This window comes from Bison bison, unplaced genomic scaffold, assembly GCF_000754665.1.
Source record: "Bison bison bison isolate TAMUID 2011002044 unplaced genomic scaffold, Bison_UMD1.0 scf7180017864061, whole genome shotgun sequence".
Lineage (NCBI taxonomy): Eukaryota > Metazoa > Chordata > Mammalia > Artiodactyla > Bovidae > Bison > Bison bison.
In genome coordinates, this window is record NW_011494633.1 from 5,061,449 (window position 1) to 5,081,635 (window position 20,187).

The window sequence follows — 20,187 nt, forward strand, 5'->3', positions numbered from 1 at the left end:
AACCAGTCCATCCTAAAGGAGATCAGTCCTGGGTGTTCATTGGAAGGACTGATGCTGAGACTGAAACTCCAATACTTTGGCCACCTCATGTGAAGAGGTGACTCATTGGAAAACACCCTGATGCTGGGAGGGATTGGGGGCAGGAGGAGAAGGGGATGACAGAGGATGAGATGGCTGGATGGCATCACCGACTCAATGGACATGAGTTTGGGTAAATTTCAGGAGTTGGTGATGGACAGGGAGGACTGGTGTGCTGCAGTTCATGGGGTTGCAAAGAGCCAGACACGACTGAGCGACTGAACTGAACTGAACTGAAGCAGAGGCATCTTAGTCTAAATTTTAAACACGTGCCTGAGGGCATTCATAAGAAATTTTGTTGTATGAAATAGATGTCTTAATAATTATGAAAATCTAACCCAAATCATTTTGCTCACACTGCTAAACTGCATCCACCACGATGTATTTCACTTAGTTTTGTCTCAGAGGCTGCATCAACCCTTAGATATTCACAAATTTCTTATCGGGACCTCTATCTATCTCATTCATCTCTCTGAATCCAGAAACTGGCCCAACCCAAGTGGACTGGGTGGATGCTTAACCAAACTGTGTTCTCTTACAATGAAGACTTTTTACAAATAGGATTTCATGTGTTGAGAGAGGAAAAAGAATAGTTGCTCTTTGGTCATGTCATCTCTCTCTGGGGGACCCTCAGACCACCCTCTTGGGTTACCCAGATGAAGAGTTTGTACATATTACAGTAAACAATCAGTCCACAAAAATACATTGAAACCACCAAATAAATGAAGTAATCCGACCAGCTGAAAAATTTTCACCATCTGGGAAAATAACACCCCAAGCGCCAAGACAGTTACCTAAGAAAACTTCTAAGTACGTTACTCAGGCCTGAGAGGCAACAGGTAGGTGGATTCCATGCCAATTAGAAAGTGTTATGATTGGCAAACCGCTGTAAAACTCTAAAACTGCAGTTTAATGGAAACGCTGGCTGTCATCCCCAAAGTACATTTCAAGGAATCGCAGAACTTTAGAATTAAAGGCAGCTGAATGGAAGTTTTCATCCATATTGAACCCAGAAGATTAGGTGGTAACACAAGAACTTCTGCAGGTGTCCCAATTCTTAATCTGGCATTTCTTCCACCACATAACCCTTCATTCCTCTGACGGAGCTGAACAGAGCAGGGTTCATGTGACAAGCTACCGGCCCAGCTCAGAGATGGGGTAGAGCTGATGGGGTGGAGGGTGGGGGGAATGGCCTAATACCTCAGGGTCCAAGGTAACAGCCAGCCCCTGCAAACTCAAGCAGAGTGGGGCACAGTGCTGAGATTCGAAGAGCAGACTTATTCCTGGTCTTGTGAAAACAGTGACACCCAACTATTCTCAAAGGGCGGCCGAAACCAACAGCTTTTTGGGTTCTGGGAGTCTCTGAAACTGTTTCCCAAATGTTTGGGGTTTAGCCCTACAGCACATACACGCTTTGCCCCAAGGCATCTTTCCCTTAATTTTTAGGCCCCAGTGTATTTTAAGGTAAATTGATCCCACATGCTTCTGATTCATTTACACTGAACTCATCAGGCTATGTTTGGAAAGAGCAATCTGAAGGCCAAGAAGCCCTTTGAGACCGCTTTTATGTGCCTTTTTTCTTAGAAACAGGAAGCCACGTCTTGACATGAACAAATAGAATGCAAGCCCTTGAGACTCAGTTCTGGTTCCAAAGGTGGCCCCTCTGAAACCCAAGGGTCCTCAAATCACCAAGACAAGGCTGCCCCTCCTACTTTTTCAGAAATTAAAGGAAACCTTATCCTAGCAGTGTTATGAGCCTGAATCAGTCATTCGGAGTGGCTTGGTGCAGAGCTCACACAAGCCTTTAGCATTCTAACTCCACACCCATTCCTGACACCTAGGACTCCAACATGCAAGGGGAGCCCCAGGCCCAGGGCCACCTCTTCTCTCTGCTCTGCGGGGCTGGGCCTGCAACCTGGCAAGTCTGTAGGAAATTGCTCTTTTCATCTGAGCTGCAAAACTGGGCCGTTCAGTTGTTGATTTGTTGCTGGTGTTACTGTTAACATCCTTGAACCTGACAGAGAAGGCACAGTGGGAAATGGTTCGGAAAGGATTCCTTTTAGGGAGGAAGAAAACATATCCCCTCCAGCGGCTGACCAGAACCAGGAAATGTTTGACTTTGCTTCCTCTCCTTTTAGTATAAAAGAAGCCTGAGGTCTAACTCAGGCAAGATGGTTTTTGGGATACGCGTCAAAAGTCTCAGTCTGCAGACTTTGGAACAAAGTCATCATTCTTTGCCCCAACAACTGGTCTCTCAATTTACTGACCTGTAGTGAGGCCAGCAGTATGAGCCTGGACTCAGTAACAGGTTTGATCTCCGGGATGGGACACAAAGGCAGCTGTCCCAGTCCGTTCTCCCATCTGTGACCTGCTCTGTTGACTCCCTTTAATCCTGGCTGGGGTTCCAAGACTGAAAGGAATCCAGGTCACTAACTAGGAAAAGGACAATGAACTGAACAAGTTACTGAAAAGATGTGGAAGATAAAGTGGCCAGGGCTTGCTCCCATTTGTCTCCCTCTCTTTATACAATGCACTCTCAACTCCACTTACTCACCAAGTTTTAAAAATTCTTAGGCCCTACCTAAGAACAAGTAAATCAGAATCTCTAGGGGTAAGGCCCAGGAAGTCATGTTTTTGTCTTGAAAACTCCACTGGTTATCCTACTACGCCATCAGGGGTGAGGGCCACCGATTTAAAGCAACTTGAATACTTTCCTGTTCTGGAAAAGTACCTGGAAATAATCCACATCACAGAGGGTTTGATCATTGTCTCCTAATGAAATGGACTAGGATTTGGAGTTGATGCTCTCCTCTCCCTCACTCCCATTATGTTTTTAATGGTGATCATGCTCTCTGGAGAGCTTTTCAAGCCAGTACCCAATAAACTAAAGAGAACTAGAACCAACCCCAAAGGCTGAATCATCTCCCATGTCAAAATGAACCAAACACAAGATCTCTTCAAATATTTAATCAGTTTGGAGACCTCTGCCTTCCAACCCAGTTGGGTAAAAATTCAAAAGAAAGCATGATGAAGGGGTCTTCAAAGAAAACACTGGACTAAAATGGAGAGCAGACTGGGTTTGGGAAGACAGAATATAACATGTGCCTTATGACCTTTTGAAGGCATTCTACCTTGGATTAAAAACAATAATCATCATCAAAATGAACAGGAAAGGATTAAACAGTTATACAAATTTAAGGACAACTAAAACTCTTATGGCTGAAAATACCAGACATGGCTTTGAAATAGACTCTTTAAAAACCTTTAGATCATTCTGTGGCTTCTTTCTATAGCCTTCTGTACATGCAAGAAGCAAGCTAGCTACACCTAGAATCCCCGGGAGCTTTGGGGGGCCTTGGCAAAGAAGCAATCAAGGAGAGATAGAGAGAAGGCCTGGAGGAGGTGAGAGGAAGTGGTTCACAGTTTTTGAACGTGGACTCAGACCCTGCAAACCTAATCTATTTTCTTTGAAAACTATGGAAATAAACTGAAGGCCTTGAAAAATCACCGTCGATCTCAGGTCAGTGTGCCAATGATAATGCTTTTCGATAACTGCGTCGTAGAAACTGGGGAAGTATGTCCTTCAAAGTGATGGGTCTGTAATAATAGAGGCGTGGTCGGGACTCATGCTGACTCCTCAGGAGACGTTCAGCCAAAAAGGCCTCACGTCTGTCTCACTCTCGTGCTCTCTCTGGTTTCTCTGCTTCTCTGTCCCTTGGTGCAGTTGGAGGCAGTGTCAGAGGCTGCGGCCCGGCGCTCAGAACGGGTACTGGGACACATATATCCGCAGTCGGATCACAGAGCTGCCTCTGAAGTTGATGACGGTGTTGACCGTGATCATTTCCAAGTCCAGTTGTATGTCCCGGGGCCCTTTGATGGGGCGAGTCATCACCAGGGTGGCACTGATGGGGCCCGTTTGCTGTGGACGGAACCAGGCATACTAGTTAGAGAAGATCTGACCAGCTGAAGGAGCCAAGGGTAAGCCTGACTCTGGAAGCTGTCAAACAGCAGAAAATGGTACAGATGAGCCTATTTGCAGGAACAGGAATAGAGACCTGTGGACACAGAGTGGGGAAGGGAGCTTGGGAGAAGTATTGACATATATACAATATCATGTGCAAGATAGCGAGAGGCTACTGTATAGTACAGGGAGCTCAGCTCGGTGCTCGGTGATGACCTATAAGGGTGGGATGAGGGTGGTGGGACGGAGGCTCAAGAGGGAGGGGATATATGTATACATAAAGCTGATTCATATTGTACAGTAGAAACTAACACATTGTAAAGCAATTATACTCCAATAATAAAATTTTTAGAAAAAGAAAACAAACAATGGTAGAGAGGGTGAGGAAAGCTGTCCTTCAGGTGACATGGCCTCTGGGACAGTCACCAAAGCCGAAGTCAAGTGGTCTGGTCGCAGCCAGCCTCTGTAGTCCCAGTCGGGGTGCTCCCCCTTGCCCACTGCCAGCAGACAGGCATCCCTTGATGCCCTCCTCCCTGACTTTGCTCATGTTCCCCTGGCTTCTCCCTGCTGCCCCTTCAGGTCTCACTGAAATAGCACCTCCTCAGATGAGCTTCTCTGCTTTTCCCAATTTAATTCAGGTCCCTGTGACCCTGTGCCAGTGCACCCCCTACTTTAGCAAGGAAGAAAAGTGTTCATTACCACGTGTCATCATCCACGCTATTTACCGAGTCCATGTCTGGTGTCTAGGTCCACACTAGACGGGGGGTGGGTTTTCCACCGCTGAGCCCTCCAGAACCCAGAATAACGCCTGGCACATGGTAACTGTTCAGTGACTGTGTCTTGAATGAAAGAAGAAACAGTTGCCCGAACTATGTGACTCCAGGCTGTCACTTCACCTCTCTGGACCTCCTCTCTAAAAGGAGAGTTTGTACCAGATCAGTAGTTGCCAAGTAAACAGCTCCATAGCACCTAGGACACTTTTTAAACTAACAGTTCCAGGGGCCCATTCTGAGATTTTCTGCTGCAGTGGATTTTTTTGATGATGCCTGAGGAAGTGTGACTTGTTTACCAGACTCCAGCTGGTTCCAAGTGCAGCCTCTGCTGGAGCTTCTGGCTGGACACACCACACCCCCTGCCCTGCAGCTTCATCACTCTGTGAATCTCTCTCTGTCATCCTGATAACTTCATGTGAGCTTTCTTCCTCCACTGAATCTTTTCCTAAAGTTTTTAAGGTGGTAAGGAGAGAAGACTGACATAACTGAGCTTCTGCTATGTGTGAAGTACTCTTCTGGCCACTTTTATGTACATATTCTGATTTAATCCCTGTAGAAGCTCTGAAAGGCCTGGCTACTCAGTGTGGTCCTTGGACTAGCAGTATCAGCATCACCAAGGCACTTATGAGTCATGCAAGACCTCAGCACCTGCCTAAGGCATGCTAAGCCAGAATCTGTAGCTTAATATAATCTGCAGGTGATTCATGGGCACATCAACAATTGCGATGGCACCCCACTCCAGTACTCTTGCCTGGAAAATCCCATGGATGGAGGAGCCTGGTGGGCTGCAGTCCCTGGGGTCGCTAAGAGTCAGACATGACTGAGTGACTTCACTTTCACTTTTCACTTTCATGCACTGGAGAAGGAAATGGCAACCCACTCCAGTGTTCTTGCCTGGAGAATCCCAGGGACGGGGGAGCCTGGTGGGCTGCCGTCTCTGGGGTCACACAGAGTTGGACACGACTGAGTGACTTCACTTTCACTTTTCACTTTCACTTTTCACTTTCATGCATTGGAGAAGGAAATGGCAACCCACTCCAGTGTCCCTGCCTGGAGAATCCCAGGGACGGCGGAGCCTGGTGGGCTGCTGTCTCTGGGGTCGCACAGAGTCAGACACAACTGAAGCGACTTAGCAGCAGCAGCAGCAGCATCTAAAAGCACAGGACCCAGTCTGGGGACCCCAGCTGTCATACTAAAGGTACGTCTCGTTATCCCCTCGTTTTGTTGTTCCTTGTGAACTGAGTCTCCATAAGTTAAGTCACTGCTTAGAGTCACTAGACCACTTATGGGCAGGGACATGGGGTTCCATTCCAATGCTTTTGACCACAAACTCCAGGCCTTTGTCACTGCACAATTATCAGAAAAGACTGATATGTGTTTTATTTCTCCCTAGCACTGCCCTAAAGGACAAATACTCAGAGGGCCAGTGCAATGGCCAGAGAGTAGGTACCTGGAAAAGAAATAGCACAAGGGAACAGGACATGCTGGACGATCCCTTCCTACAAGTTGCAGAGCCCGGCGCTATGTCCAGGAACAAAGCAACAAGCTCTGCAAAATCAAGGAACTTGGCTTGTTGAAAGCCACACCAGACATTTTATCTGTCTCCATGAAGGGAGAGCTCCCCATAAAGTTCTGGACATCACCAAGAGCTGCCACAGGTATGACAAGGGCAGGGCAGGCAGACAGGTTTCACCCAGTAGTGGGACCTCCCCTGTCCTCTGGGCTATCAGCAGCCTGACACCACACAACTTCCTCTTGGCATCAGCTCCCTCTGTTCCTGTCAGCATCCGTGCACTTGGCACCCTCTCATACAGAGGATTGTTCCGACTTCCTTGTCAACTCTTGAAAACCCTTGGAGCTCTGGGCTAGGACTTCAGAGGGTACAGCCATACATGGAAATGCCCAGGGCACTTACAGATCTAAATATCTCACCAGCTTTCACTATTTGCACAAACAAAGGCCAGGGGTTGAGGACCCTGAGCTGTGGACAGGCTTGGGCAAGCTGTGGGCAAGCTGTGGGCGGGAGAGTTGCAGAGCCAGGGACAGGGAGTGGAACAGCTGGAAACTTCCCAGTTGTTCCTTTGGGCTGTCCTTGAAAATGTCTCCAGAGTGTGAGAGCATCACTGCCTCTTCTATTTGGAAGTAGTCTTAGAGGTCAACCAGTCTGATCCCCAGCAGGATCAGATCTGCAGCAGCCTGAGAAAGGCCCGCCCACAAACACACGGAGGACTCAAGTGCCTGCTAAGTTTGCTGAGGACAAATATCTCCACTCCTCACTAGGCTTTTAGGGCAGACCCAGGGCATTAATGAGATAGGCCCCCTTGAGAGGCTCTGGTCATTAGTGGACTTGGTGATCACTTGGTACAAAATGATGATGGTGATGGTGGTCATAGTTGATACTCAGCGTTTGGCTATGACTTGGGCTTCCCTGGTGGCTCAGATGGTAAAGACTCTGCCTGCAATGTGGGAGACTCAGGTTTGATCTCTGGGTCAGAAAGATTCGTTGGAGAGGGGAAAGGCTACCCACGTCAGCATTCTTGCCTGGAGAATCCCCTGGACAGAGGAGCCTGGTGAGCTACAGTCCATGGGACTGCAAAGAGTCAGACATGACCAAGTGACTGACACTTTCCCTTTCTTTTGCATACATCTCCTTTTTAATCTTTATAACCCTACAAAGTAAGTAGGTTAAGTACATTAGCACATGGTACTAGAGCATCTGACTCCAAAAATCAAGCTTCTAGCTACTAAACTCAGATAAGTTCTCAGTATCTCTCCATTTCCAGACCATCCCAGGCACTTAGTCTACTTGACAATCACTCCTTTGAATTGTAAATGTTTGCCTGCTTGTTTTTCCCTCCCCTCACAGTGTGGATTCCTCAGGGCAGAAGCCGTGTGTTCCTAAACTCTCAGAGCTGCATATGTAGTGGAGCTGAATTAATGTCAGTGACCGAAGGTGGATGCGAAGTTGCGATGCTGGTGAAGGGGCCCGCAGAGGAGTAGCTTGCAAACAGCCCACCTGACCGTCTGTCTTCTTGGGCCTGCCCCTACAGAGGCTCAGGTTTGTCTTGAGTCAACCAGCGAGGTGGCATTGTCTGACGCAGGGCAAGCAGCCAGGCCACAGCAAGTCAGCTTTCCGTGATCCCGTCACCTGATCTCCATGCCCTTTGGCACAGTTTATGCCCCGTGACCGTGCTCCTTCTTCCCGTCCTAACTGTCCCTAAGTCACCTGGCCAAAGCCAGTCACCAGTTGTCTGTCCAGGTCTCAGTGGGAGATAGAGTGCCAGTGGGGGCTCATGAAAGGGCTGTGTGTGAACGTGTGCATGTGAGTATTTGCATGTGTGTATGTACCTGTGCACATGAGCGACTGTGTGAGTGTACATGTGTATGTACAGGCATGTGTGCATGTGTGTGTACATTTGTGGGTATGTATGTGTGTGGAATGCCTGTTGTGTGAAATGAAGCTCTTCCCAGGAGTGACACTCCATCAGTGACACTCAGGGTAGCAGAGCCTGAACAGCCATCAACACCCACCCCCAACAAGATGCTGCAGTCCCTTGGGCATCTCCAACATCGCCAACCTCGCCAACTTCGCCAGGGCCCAACAGCTCACAACCTCCTAACAACAGTAGCAGCAGCCACAGAAATGACTCTACCAATACAATCATAATCAGTGCTTATTGGACACTTTCATTTTTTTTGATTAGATGTTAAAGGAGAGATTTTTGTTATCTCAATTTTGGCTGAGACTCCAAAGCTAGACAAGTACTCCGCATCCTAAAGAGAAATGTGAGAGTATGTATAGATACTAGTGGCACACTGTCTAGGTTCTAATGCTGCGCTGGGATTTCCTAAGCTGTAAGATCTGGGGCAAGTTCCTTCACCTCTCGGTGTCTCAGTGCCCTCGTCTGTAAAGTCAGGGAGGGCAAGCAAACTTAGCAGCGGTCCCCAACCTTCTGGGCACCAGGGACTGGTTTTGTGGAAGACCGGAAGCCGGGGGATGGTTTCAGGATGACTCAAGTGCATTACATTTATTGTGCACTTTATTTCTACTATTATTACATCAGCTCCACCTCAGATCATCAGGCAGTAGATCCCGGAGGCTGGGGACCCCTGCCCTAGAGAACAGGGCTGTGATGAAGATGAGAGCAGTGGTATATGGAAAATACTTGGCGTATGTCCCGCACCGTACAGGGTCAGCTGCCACTGCTCTTTGTGTAGATTCTCCTGCTGTTGTCATAGAGGACTTGAAGGCCATGGCCCAGCGCCAGATCTGTTTCTCTCACTTTGTCACCTCCAGCCTATATAAGTGTATGAGACACACTTACCAGCCCCCAAATCAAGCTTTCAATGTGGGTCCTCTGAACTTAAGGATGCAGAGAGTATACCGGACTCTCTCAGAGAAGAGAGCCCAGAGATGCTGTGCACCACGTGGGGGACAGCGGGCTGTGGGGGAGCTGGCTATTGGTGTCCTGAAGGCCCAGTGCAAGGTCTGCCCGCCAGGGTGAGGCAACACCCACACATGCAAACTTTCTGAGAGAGCGGTTTGGGGTGGCAAGCAGCCAACCAGAGGCCCTCGCCCACACCTGGGAATGGTCAGTGCAAAGTCCTCAGGGAAGTCTCCAAAGAACCGACAAAGCATCCCATGAAAGCAAGAGCATTTGGGTCCCAGAAGAGAGCACCAGGTCCTGCCTACAATGGCGACAAGGGAGTACGACCCTGGCTCCCCTCACCGCCTCCCTTCCACATCTGTACCCCCAAAACCCCAGAGGAGGAGCCAGGTCAGCACCATCAGTGAGGAAAGGGGAAGAGGAAGGCAGGAAAGAGGCCAAGCTGGCGGGGACTTTACACTGAGAGACTCGGTGGTTGGCTTCTACCTAAATTAGCAGCTGGGACTTCTGATATGGGGGAGAGAGGCAATTCAATAGTAACTGAGAGCATTTGTGAATCCAATGGGCTCCGCCTGAGAGCTCACTCAGGTGTGTGCAGGTTCAAGATAGCCAGAGGAGAAATAGAAAGGTATTGAAAGTTTCATCCTGCTTGTTTGATAAAAAACAGCTGCTCTGTGCTCTAGGCACTGGGCTAAGTAGATGATCTCATCCAATCCCAGAGTTGATACTATCATTATCCCCTCTATACAGATAAGGATGGCTTCCCAGGTGGCACTAGGGGTGCTGCCTGCCAATGCAGGAGACATAAGAGATGCGTGTTCGATCCTGGGTTGGGAAGATCCCCTGGAGAAGGAAATGGCAACCCACTCCAGTATTCTTGCCTGGAGAATCCCATGGTCAGAGGAGCCTGGTGGACTACAGTCCATAGGGTTGCAAAGAGTCAGACACAACTGAAGTTACTTAGCATGCACAGATGAGGAAACAGTCTCAGAGAGGTTAGAGTGTGTGTCCAAGGCCATAGCGTTGGTGAGTTGTAGAAGGAAATGAGGTGGGTCAGCCTGGCTCCACAGCCCATGACTGCGTGGCCTCCTGAGGAGGGCACTGCTGCTTTGCACAGTGTCAGGAGGGAAACCCTACCTCCTCCTGCAGGGAGGCTGCCTGGCTTCACAGGGCCCCTACACGGGGCCTGTCTTCTCTTCCCAAGAGCAGCCTTTAGGACCTTTCTAGCCAGGATCCAGCTTCCCATCCCTAAGTTCCTTCAGCCATTCCCAGGGCAGGTCTATGTGCCCTCATCCCCTCTGTGTCCTGGCATCCTCAGTTGAATAAATGCTAACAAACTAGGGCCCTTCTCAATGTTCTCCAGAGAGAGAGAGCAAACCACATACAGCTCAAAGTTTTGTGAGTTTCAAGGGTCCCCTCATCGCCATAACAATCCAGGCACTAGAGGAAGCTCGAAGGAAGGGGCCCCACCTCCTGGTCACTCGCCTGCAGAAGACCATCTTCTTCCCCTGCCATGAAGGGGCAGCTCTTACAAGTCAGCTACATGGGGAACATTTGGATCAAGAGGATTTTAGTAGGTGGTGACCTGGCCAAGACAAGGCCACCTCCTATTCTGCTGGGGGGAAAACCTAAAGCAGCTGATATACGTGATGGTATTTTAAATCCCCGAGAGGGGCATCTTTGTACCTTTTGATTGGGACCTGCTGTGTCTGTACAGACACTAGAGGCCAGATTGGAGAATGCTGGCGGGCTGGGCTTATGCTCAAGGGGGCAGCAAGCCCACAGAGGCAGGCAGAGGTGGGTTCCGCTGGATGGCCACGGCTGATGGGAATGCAAGAAGGACTGACAGAGACACAGCTCCATCTTTTTCATCTTGAGAAGTTCCTCTACCCTCAACTCATTCCGTCTTTTTACAAAGCCCGTGACCCCACTACAGTGTTCTACAGATGCTGGGTCCACAGGTGCGTTATCACATGTGACCTGGCCCTGTTACAGTCTTGCCAAAAACATATTAGTGAGGAAACAGACATAATACTCGCTCCTGAGGCCTTTCTAATCTGGTATAATCCTGCTTCTGAAACCTCTCTGTTTTCAGATGGTCCCAGCCCCAGAGGCAAAGACTGGAAGAGAAGGGTTTGGGAGAGGGTGGGGAGAGCTCAGACACTTGGTTCTTTCACCAGCCCACAGGCTGAAGCTGTGAACTTCTGAGTCGAGTGCCCCACACTGACCCTGGAGGACCACATACTGTGTTCATTAGAAATGCAGATTCCCAAGGTGAACCATGGCCCCCAAGGGTATCAAGTCCTAATCTCTGGGCCCTATAAATATTACCTTATATGGAAACAGGATCTTTGCAGATGGGATTAAGTTAAGGATCTCAACACAGGGGGATTATCCTGGATTATCTGGATTATCTGCTGCTAAGTCAGTCCTGTCTCTGTGTGACCCCAAAGACGGCACCCAACAGGCTCCTCTGTCCCTGGGATTCTCCAGGCAAGAATACTGGAGTGTGTTGCCATTGCCTTCTCCGCTGGATTATCTGGGTAGGCCTAAATACAATCACAAGTGACATTCTAAGAAACGGGGAGATTTGATACACACAGAAGAGGAGGGACTGTGACAACAGATGCAGAGATTGGAGTGGTGTGGTCACGAATCAAGAAGACTGGCAACACCAGAAGCTGGAAGAGACAAGGAATGGATTCTCCTCTGTAGCCTCTGGAGGGAGCACGGCCCTGCTGATATCTTGATTTCAGTGCGTGCGTGGGTGTGCTAAGTCACTTCAGTTGTGTCTGACTCTTTGACCCCATGGACTATAGCCTGTCAGGCTGCTCTATCCATGGGATTCTCTAGGCAAGAATACTAGAGCGGGTTGCCATGTCCTCCTTCAGGGCATCTTCCCGACCCACTGATGGAACCCGCATCTCTTACATCTCCTGCATTGGCAGGTAGGTTCTTTACCACTAGCTCCACCTGGAAGTCCAGAGCAGTGGGTAGATTCTAGCACAGTGACAATGATTTCGGACTTCTAACTTCCAGAATAAATTCCTGTTGTCCTAAGCCGCCAAACTGGTGACAATTTGTTACAGCAGCCATCAGAAACTGATACACTAGGTCTTAGCCACCATCTTCTGAAATAAAGTCTCTAGAGAGGAAGTTCTGGAATTCACTTTTTCAACAAGCATCCAAATTCACACTGAAATGTGAAAAGCACAGCTGTAAGACAGTGGGCTCCAAAGACACGTGACCACTCCAGAGGCTGAGGGAAACGAAGCTCAGTAATAGAAATGGCACAGTACCACGTGTGTAATTTACAAATAAGCACATGCATTTAGGATGTGTGCTCTAAAATTTGTTCCTGATAAATCCACATCAATTTATCCTGATATGGCTAAATCAATGTTAGCCAACCAAACTTTCTACAGTGATAGAAATGTTCTGTATCCAAGCGAATACAGCAGCGGAGCACCTGAAATGTAGTTAGTGCAACGAAGGAAACTAATTTTTAATTTTACTTATTTTACTTCATTTTCATTTTAAATTTAAAGAACCATATGGCTACTGTGTCGGACAGCACAAGTAGAGCCCACTTCTTTGAGGAATGCCTTTAAGTTCATTGCTATGTAAGTGCCATGAAGGCAGGCATTCGGGACCTTTTTGTTCATTGCTGCAGTCAGTTTCTAGAAGCAAATAGTGGGGACTTGATGCGTGTTTGAGTGTACGCTCAGTCGCTTCAGTCGTGTTGGACTCTTTTGTGACCCCATGGACTGTAGCCTGCCAGGGTCCTCTGTCCATGGAATTTTCCAGACAAGAATACTGGAGTGCGTTTCCTCCTCTAGGGGATCTTCCTGTCCCAGGGATGGAACCTGTGTCTCCTACAGCTCCTGTATTAGTAGACAGATTCTTTACCTGGAAGCCCAGGGACTTGAAAGAATATACATATACATATACAGACATAGATATAGATATGTCTATATCTGTAAATATAACTGAATCACTTCGCTGTACACCTGAAACTAACACAACATTGTAAATTGTCTATACTTCAATTTTTTTTAAATGGTTAAAAAAAAAAAGAAGAAGTGCAGGGAGAAAGAGACCTACCATTGCATCTTGGCCTAATTTCTCATTGCACAGATAAGGATCCTGAGGCTCACAGAGGAGGAGCAATGTTCTCAAGGCCGCTCAGAAAGTGAGAGGAACCAGGACAGTGGAGTCCTGACTCCCATCCACTTTCCCCTCCTGCCTCCACACCCACCCCTCCGAACTGCACTCTGGCCTGTTTCTAGAAGCACACTCCGGGCTAGACAACAGAACAGCTTGTGGAAGATGGTGACCACCACTCAGCAACCCCTCTTACCCGCATATAGAATTCTCTGCCCTCATTCCCAGACTTGATCTGGAAAATGTAATAAGCCCCAGGGTAGCGGGTCGTTGCTTGCATTTGGAAGATGTCAGCGGGAACAGAGCGTCCTGACACCACGTCCATATCCCGGTACAAGATGGTGAAGGGCTGGTCTCTGCAGCCAGGATTCTCCGCGGGACACATACAGCGGCTGTCGGGAAGGGAAATCATGTGAGAAAGCGGCAGATCCTTTCCAGATGCTGGTTGTACCTACCTCTGTGCTTGAAACATGGAAAAGAAGGACACCCCCTTTCTACCATCCAAATGCTGTGGCTGTGGAGGCCCTCTCCTTCTGTCTCTGGTCTAAAAACTCTCCAGCATGTAGGTGAGCCCTCTGTTTCCTAGAGAACAGCCTGTTCTGGCCAATCAGATAGTCCTGCTACTGAAGCATAAACCTGAGTTGCCTGGTTTTCAGAACACTGGGACATCCTGTAATACACTTCATGTTTGTCACATATTTAGTTGGCAAAAGTGTGCTGCATAGTCCTTCACTTCCCAACCATCCATACTCATTGAGAAGCTTTAAAAATGAGAAATTACAATAGATGGATGGGTCTTGACTGGTCTTTTTTACATTTTCTATTGTACTTACCCCAGTCTGTGTGGAATAGAATTGGGTATTTCCTTTCTTTAAACAAAACATCAGAACTCGCTATGTACAAGATACATTAGGACAGGACTTTCAGATGTTAGGACACTTATTGCAATGATAAATTTAATTATCTTAAATTCACTCTTTAATAGGAGAAATAAATCATAGATGCAAATGTCTGATACAAAGCATCTCATTTGAGACACTAGTAATAGCATAGTCTAACTATGTATATATTTAACATAGTATAACATAGTATAAAGTTGACTCATTACCAAGGTATGCATTTTACAGACACCGCTGGATTTATCCTGAATCACCACCCCCATCTCTCCCCTCATTCCTGAGATTCCCCCTAGGAGTCCGAGTGCATAACAGGATGAGGATATCTGTTGATCTATGCCTTGGTGGCCAAAACTGGGAGTAAGTTTTTCTGTTTCTGTCACTCTCCCCTGACTTCCAATCCATCTTCAAAATCTATCCGTTCTACTTCTAAAATGTAGTCCAAATCCAGCTACTCCATCTCCACTGTGAGTGCACCGCCTTGATGTCTCACCTGGACCTTGTGACAGCCTCCTTGATGGAACGGAAGGCTCTCCCACTCCAACCTATTACACCGCAGGCAGAGTGCCCTTCGTCAAACATAAATCAGATTATGTCTGTATCCTGCCACTGCTTCTACAGTGGCACCCATTGCAACTTGCATAAAAACTAAACACATACTCTAACCTCTAAAACCTCATGAGGTCTGGTCTCTGTTAGTTTCTCTAACTTCCTCACAGGTCACTGTCCATGTCATTGATGAGGCTGCAGCTTCTTCCCGTCCCTGAAGACATCAAGGTCACTCTTGCCTCATAGCGTTAAACACGCTGTTCCCTCTGCTCTTCTACTCTGTTAACATCAACTCACCTTTCCATTCCAGCTCAAGGGTCATTTACTCAGAGGGGCTTTTAGACTCCCCAGACTAGACCAAGTCCAGCCTACTCTTTCACTTTGTAAATTTCCATTCTTCCTGTTCACAGCCCCTACTACCATTGAGGATCATGCATTCATTATGTGACCATTTGTTCATCGTCTTTCTCCTCCACCAGCAATAAGAACAAACACCACAGCACCTGGCACTGGGCACAGACCAGGAATTTGACTAACACTTGATAAATGAGGGTATAAAAAGAATTTTTAGGGGCTTCCCTGGTGGCTCAGTGGTAAAGAATCTGCCTGCAGGAGAGGTTGGAGCCACATGCAGGAGGTACGGGCTCTATCCCTGGTCTGGGAAGATCCCGTATGCCAAAGAGCAATTAAGCCCATTGCCACAAATATTGAGCCTGGGCCTGGGAGCCACAACTGCGGAGCCTTCACTCTGAAACTACTGAAGCCCATGTGCCTAGAGCCTGTGCTCTGCAACAAGAGAAGCCACCTCAATGAGAAACCCTCGTACTGCAAATAAAGAGTAGCCCCTGCTAACCGCAACTAAAGAAGAGCCCGAGAAGCAATAAACACCCAGCACAGCCAAAAATAAGTAAATAAATAAAATTACTTTTTAAAAAGGAATTTTTAAAGTTTTGTTTTTTTAAACAGCCAAGTCAAGATGTTCCGGGTGCCAAAATAGCCACATTAAAATGTCACATGTCACACAGAAACTAATTGTTTTCTAAAAGAGATGTGGAGGAGGGAGAGATGGCTCCCAGCTGAAGAGGATTGCAAACAGCTGGGAGGTGGCACTGGCACCCAGATTTGAAAGATGGGGCAAGTCTGTCCCGGTGGCAATGGCAGGAAAGCCTTCCATGTGCAGAAAACGTGTGCACAGAAGCTGGGAGGCAGGACATTCCGGGGTGTGGGTGAAGGTGAGGGCAGGTCATGCTCAGGTTGGCAGGAATACAGGACACCTGAACAAGAAAATGAGCTGGATAAGGGCGGCTGAAGTGAAACTGGAATGGGGCCTGAAGGCAGGGTGCAGGAGTCTCCCAGGGCTCTCAGCGGCTCGTCGGGGCCCTGCCAGTAACACCAGCTCAGGGCGGGTCCCCACCACAGACAAGTGAGACCTGGAGAAACCCAGGGACAACCAGGAATGGGAGTCGGTGAGGGTGGAGTTCTGCTTTGCCACAAAGGGCCCTGGAACCAGAAATCAAAGAATGCTGTTCCACAGGGCTACTTAGAAGCACAGCTCTTAGCAGCCAGCAAAGACTCCTTTAGGACCTGTCTGTTCCTGCTTTGTCCTTTTCTGCCAGCTTTTGATCAGAGCAGGAAGCATACTGGTAAGGCGTGAATTCCTCTTAGGAGCTGTGTCCTTAGAGGGCATGCATGATGGACGTGTCCCTTCATCCCTGTATCCCAGTTGGGAGGGCTGGGAGCTGTGGGGGTAGTAAACAGGTGACTGGAAGGGAGGAGGGCAGAAGACATCCGTGTGTGTGTGTGTGTGTGTGTGTGTGTGCGCGCGTGTGCGTGTGCGTGCCTACTGCAATGCACGCAGGCTGCAGTGGAACTAAAACAGTTAAATAGGAACTAAACAGTAAGAAAAGGAATTCCTAGTACACGGGGGCAGAAAACCACTGTTCTAGTGTATTCACTCTGTAGAGGTTGTCTTCACTTCGGTGCTCACCTCAACGAAATATTTGCCATCTGGTGATTTCATTCAATCACTATTATGACTTCAAAAACTTGATTAGAGCAAGCTAGGTACCCTCAGTTATGAGAACTCTCTAGTGATCTGTCCAGCCTCTCGCTACTCCCAACAAGGTCCAGGAAGGCTGGAAGCATCCATTTCACCTGGGGGCTTGTCTACAAGGCCGAGTCTCACACCAGATCAGGCCCACAGAATCAGAATTGGGCCACTAACAAGATCCCTGGGTGGTTTCTATGCATGTGATCTTTGAGAAGCCCAGCTCTAAAGACCCTGTATATCCACCAAAACAGCAACAACATCCAGGACAAAGTCATTAAAGGGAAAAGGAGATTCATGAACCCCAGCTCTCCTCTTGATTAGCTTTCTAGAGAATCTTCATATAGCTCTGGCATGAGCGGGGGAATGGTAGAGACGTGTGGTGGGGGAGGCGGGCGTGCATGTGTTGTGTTCAGTTCAGCCGCTCAGCGCTGTCCGACTCTTTGCGACCCCATGGACTGCAGCATGCCAGGCCTCCCTTGTTGTATAGGAGACAGTAGACCACATCTCCCACTACCCTGGGAGGTACTCTCTCCTTGACACCTCACCGGCAGATTTCTGAAACGGGCTCCTCATCCACATTCCCATCTCCCCAGGGGAAGTCATGACTTACTTATCACTGATCCGCAGATAAGGCTCCTCACAGCGGATGGGGTCAATGCACTTGAAGCCCCCTTGCAAATTGTAGCAGGTCTGCTGCAGGATGCACGTGTGGTTTCTGTGCTCACACTCGTTGATGTCTGAAATGCGTGATAGACAAGAGGCTGAAGCCAGGCAGCACTTCCAAGGTGCCGGTCCCGGGGCCAGACGGGTGGGAGTTGGGGTGGAGGCGGCCTGGGTCTTTCTATAGAGCTACACCAGCAAGTATGGCAGCCACCAGCCACACGTGACCACTGAGCACTTGAAATGTGACTAGTCTAAACTGAGATGTGCTGTAAGTGGAAAATACAGATGAGAGTCCAACAACTTAGTAAAGCCTAAGAATGTAAAGCATTGATAATTTTTATATTGAGTACATAGTAGACTGGTAATATTTTAGATATATAGCTCTAAATAAAATATGCTCTAAAATTAATTTTACCTGTTTCTTTCTATTGTTTTAATGTGACTACTAGAACATTTAAAATTACATATGTGGCTCACATTTATAGCTCACAATATATTTCTACTGCTTGGCACTGTTGTGTGGAGAATTCTTGCTTGGTGTTGGGATAAGGCAAGTCCCAAGGAGCTTAAAATGAATCTGTTGCCCAGCTACAGCCTCCTCCATCTGCCCCAGTAGGTGAGCATGGGCTGGAAAGCATCTTGAGCAGCCAATCTTGGGGAGATCCCACCCCCTTCACAGCCAGGGTCACGACCCTTTGAGGCAGGCAGCAGTCAGAGGATGCAGGTGGCCCCCGCCTGTGTCCATTCTCTAGGAAGTTGGTAGAGAAAGGCTGACCAGGCTGCTCTCCAGGGACCATGAGAAAACCGGCTCATGGACCACGACCCGGCCATCAGAGGTCCTGGTGGGGTCTGGAGCCTTCCTCAGAGGGGCTGCAGAGACCTGCCTGGGGAGGCAGGACCAGCTGCGTGTACCTGCAGAGGGTATTCCAGCAAGGAGAGTGACCTTGTCCTTTCTGAAGCCAAAGGATGGGGTTGCAGGGCAGGAAGGTACCAGCCCAGGCATCCTGCCAAGAGCCTGCCACACTGGGAGTCACCAGCACCCATTCACACCCTCACCCCTGCCACCTTCCCCAGGCAAAGACATCCAGGTGGCCCTCTGAGCCAGCCCCATCTCACACCTCCCCCAGCTGGGTCCCTCTAGCAGCCTCACCCTGGCAGCTCCGGTTGTCATCCAGCAGGATGTAGCCAGCTGGGCAGGAGCAGAAGTATGTGCCTGGCTGGTTCACACACTCGTGTTGGCAGAGGAACTCAGAGAAGCTGCATTCGTCCATATCTGGGGGAGACAAGTTACACACGCCATTTATAATCATAAACTACCTGGGCATGGGAACTTACTGCTATTCTAGCTTTATTTATCCCAGCCTGCACACTCTCCTTGGTCAGCAAGGAGATCAAATCAGTCAATCCTAAAGGAAATCAACCCTGAATATTCATTGGAAGGACTGATGCTGAAGCTAAGGCTCCAATACTTTGGCCATCTGATGCAAAGAGCCGACTCATTGGGAAAGACCCTGATGCTGGGAAAGACTGAAGGCAGGAGGAGAAGAGGATGAGAGAGGATGAAATGGTTGGATGGCATCACGGACTCAATGGACATGAGTCTGAGCATGATGAAGAGAGACGGGGAAGGACAGCAAAAAGTCTGGTGTGCTGCAGTCCATGGGGTCGCAATGAGTCAGACATGACTTAGCAACGAACAATAGTAGCCACACTCTCCTGACACATAGGATAGCTTCTCTGCCAAGAAGTTTCCAATTCATTTTTGAACACTTCTGGTGATGGGGAGCTCACTACCTACCAAGGAAGCCCATTGGACAGCTCTAATTGGTAGAAAATTCTCTCCTTCATGAAGCTAAACTCTGTCTCCCTCAAGCTTCCAACACTGTTTGCCTCTGGCTCAGCTACATCATCTACTCATCACTGTCTCATTTTGCCCTGTAGGTGAATCTACCCTCTACATCTGGAGGTGAGATTTGTTTGTCTGCTGGAGTTTTCTGGGTGCAGAGCTCTTCCCCAGACCTAAAAAACACATTCACTGGACCTAGTCTTCTGAAAGGGCAACTTTACCAGTGCCTTGTTGTTATTTAGTCACTAAGTCATGTCTGACTCTTTGCAACCCCATGGACTGCAGCACGCCAGACTCCTCTGTCCATGGGATTCTCTAGGCAAGAATACTGGAGTGGGTTGCCATGTCCTCCTCCAGGGACTTTCCTGACCCGGGGATCAGACCCACGCCTCTTATGTCTCCTGCATTGGCAGACAGGTTCTTTACCACTAGCGCTTCCTGGAAAGCCCTAGTTACCAGTGCCAACTCCCCTCTAATCGCCCGCAAGTTGAGAAACAATATTATTCCTAAAATCACAACTAAAAGGGACATCTCCAGAAGGCCAGGGGGTGTGAATTTTATTAAAACTTCATTGTATCCAAAAACTTCCCTGAGGGACTTCCCTGGTGGTCCAGTGGCTAAGACTCTGTCCTCCCAATGCAGGAGGCCCAGGTTCCATCCCTGGTCCAGGAACTAGATCTCACATGTTGCAACTAAAGATGTCACATGCTGCAATGAAGATCGAAGAGTCTGTGTGCTGCGACTAAGCCCTGGCACAGCCAAATAAATAAATAAATACTAAAAAACTTCCTTGAAAGGGAAAACTCTGTGTGGCATGGG

General features: G+C 48.4%; 1 protein-coding gene across 3 annotated transcripts in view; it reads right to left on the bottom strand.

Annotated features, from left to right (window-relative positions):
- Nucleotides 1–3,030: 3,030 nt before the first annotated feature.
- FBLN5 (fibulin 5) overlaps nucleotides 3,031–20,187 on the bottom strand; it is a 93,412-nt gene continuing 76,255 nt past the window's right edge. For all 3 annotated transcript variants that reach the window (XM_010836188.1, XM_010836189.1, XM_010836187.1), the window contains 4 exons: nucleotides 18,673–18,795; nucleotides 17,470–17,596; nucleotides 13,561–13,756; nucleotides 3,031–3,997 (listed from right to left, as the gene is read on the bottom strand). In XM_010836188.1, coding sequence (XP_010834490.1) covers nucleotides 3,836–3,997; nucleotides 13,561–13,756; nucleotides 17,470–17,596; nucleotides 18,673–18,795 — 608 coding nt within the window. In that variant the 3' untranslated portion in view covers nucleotides 3,031–3,835. The remainder of the gene's footprint in view (nucleotides 3,998–13,560; nucleotides 13,757–17,469; nucleotides 17,597–18,672; nucleotides 18,796–20,187) is intronic.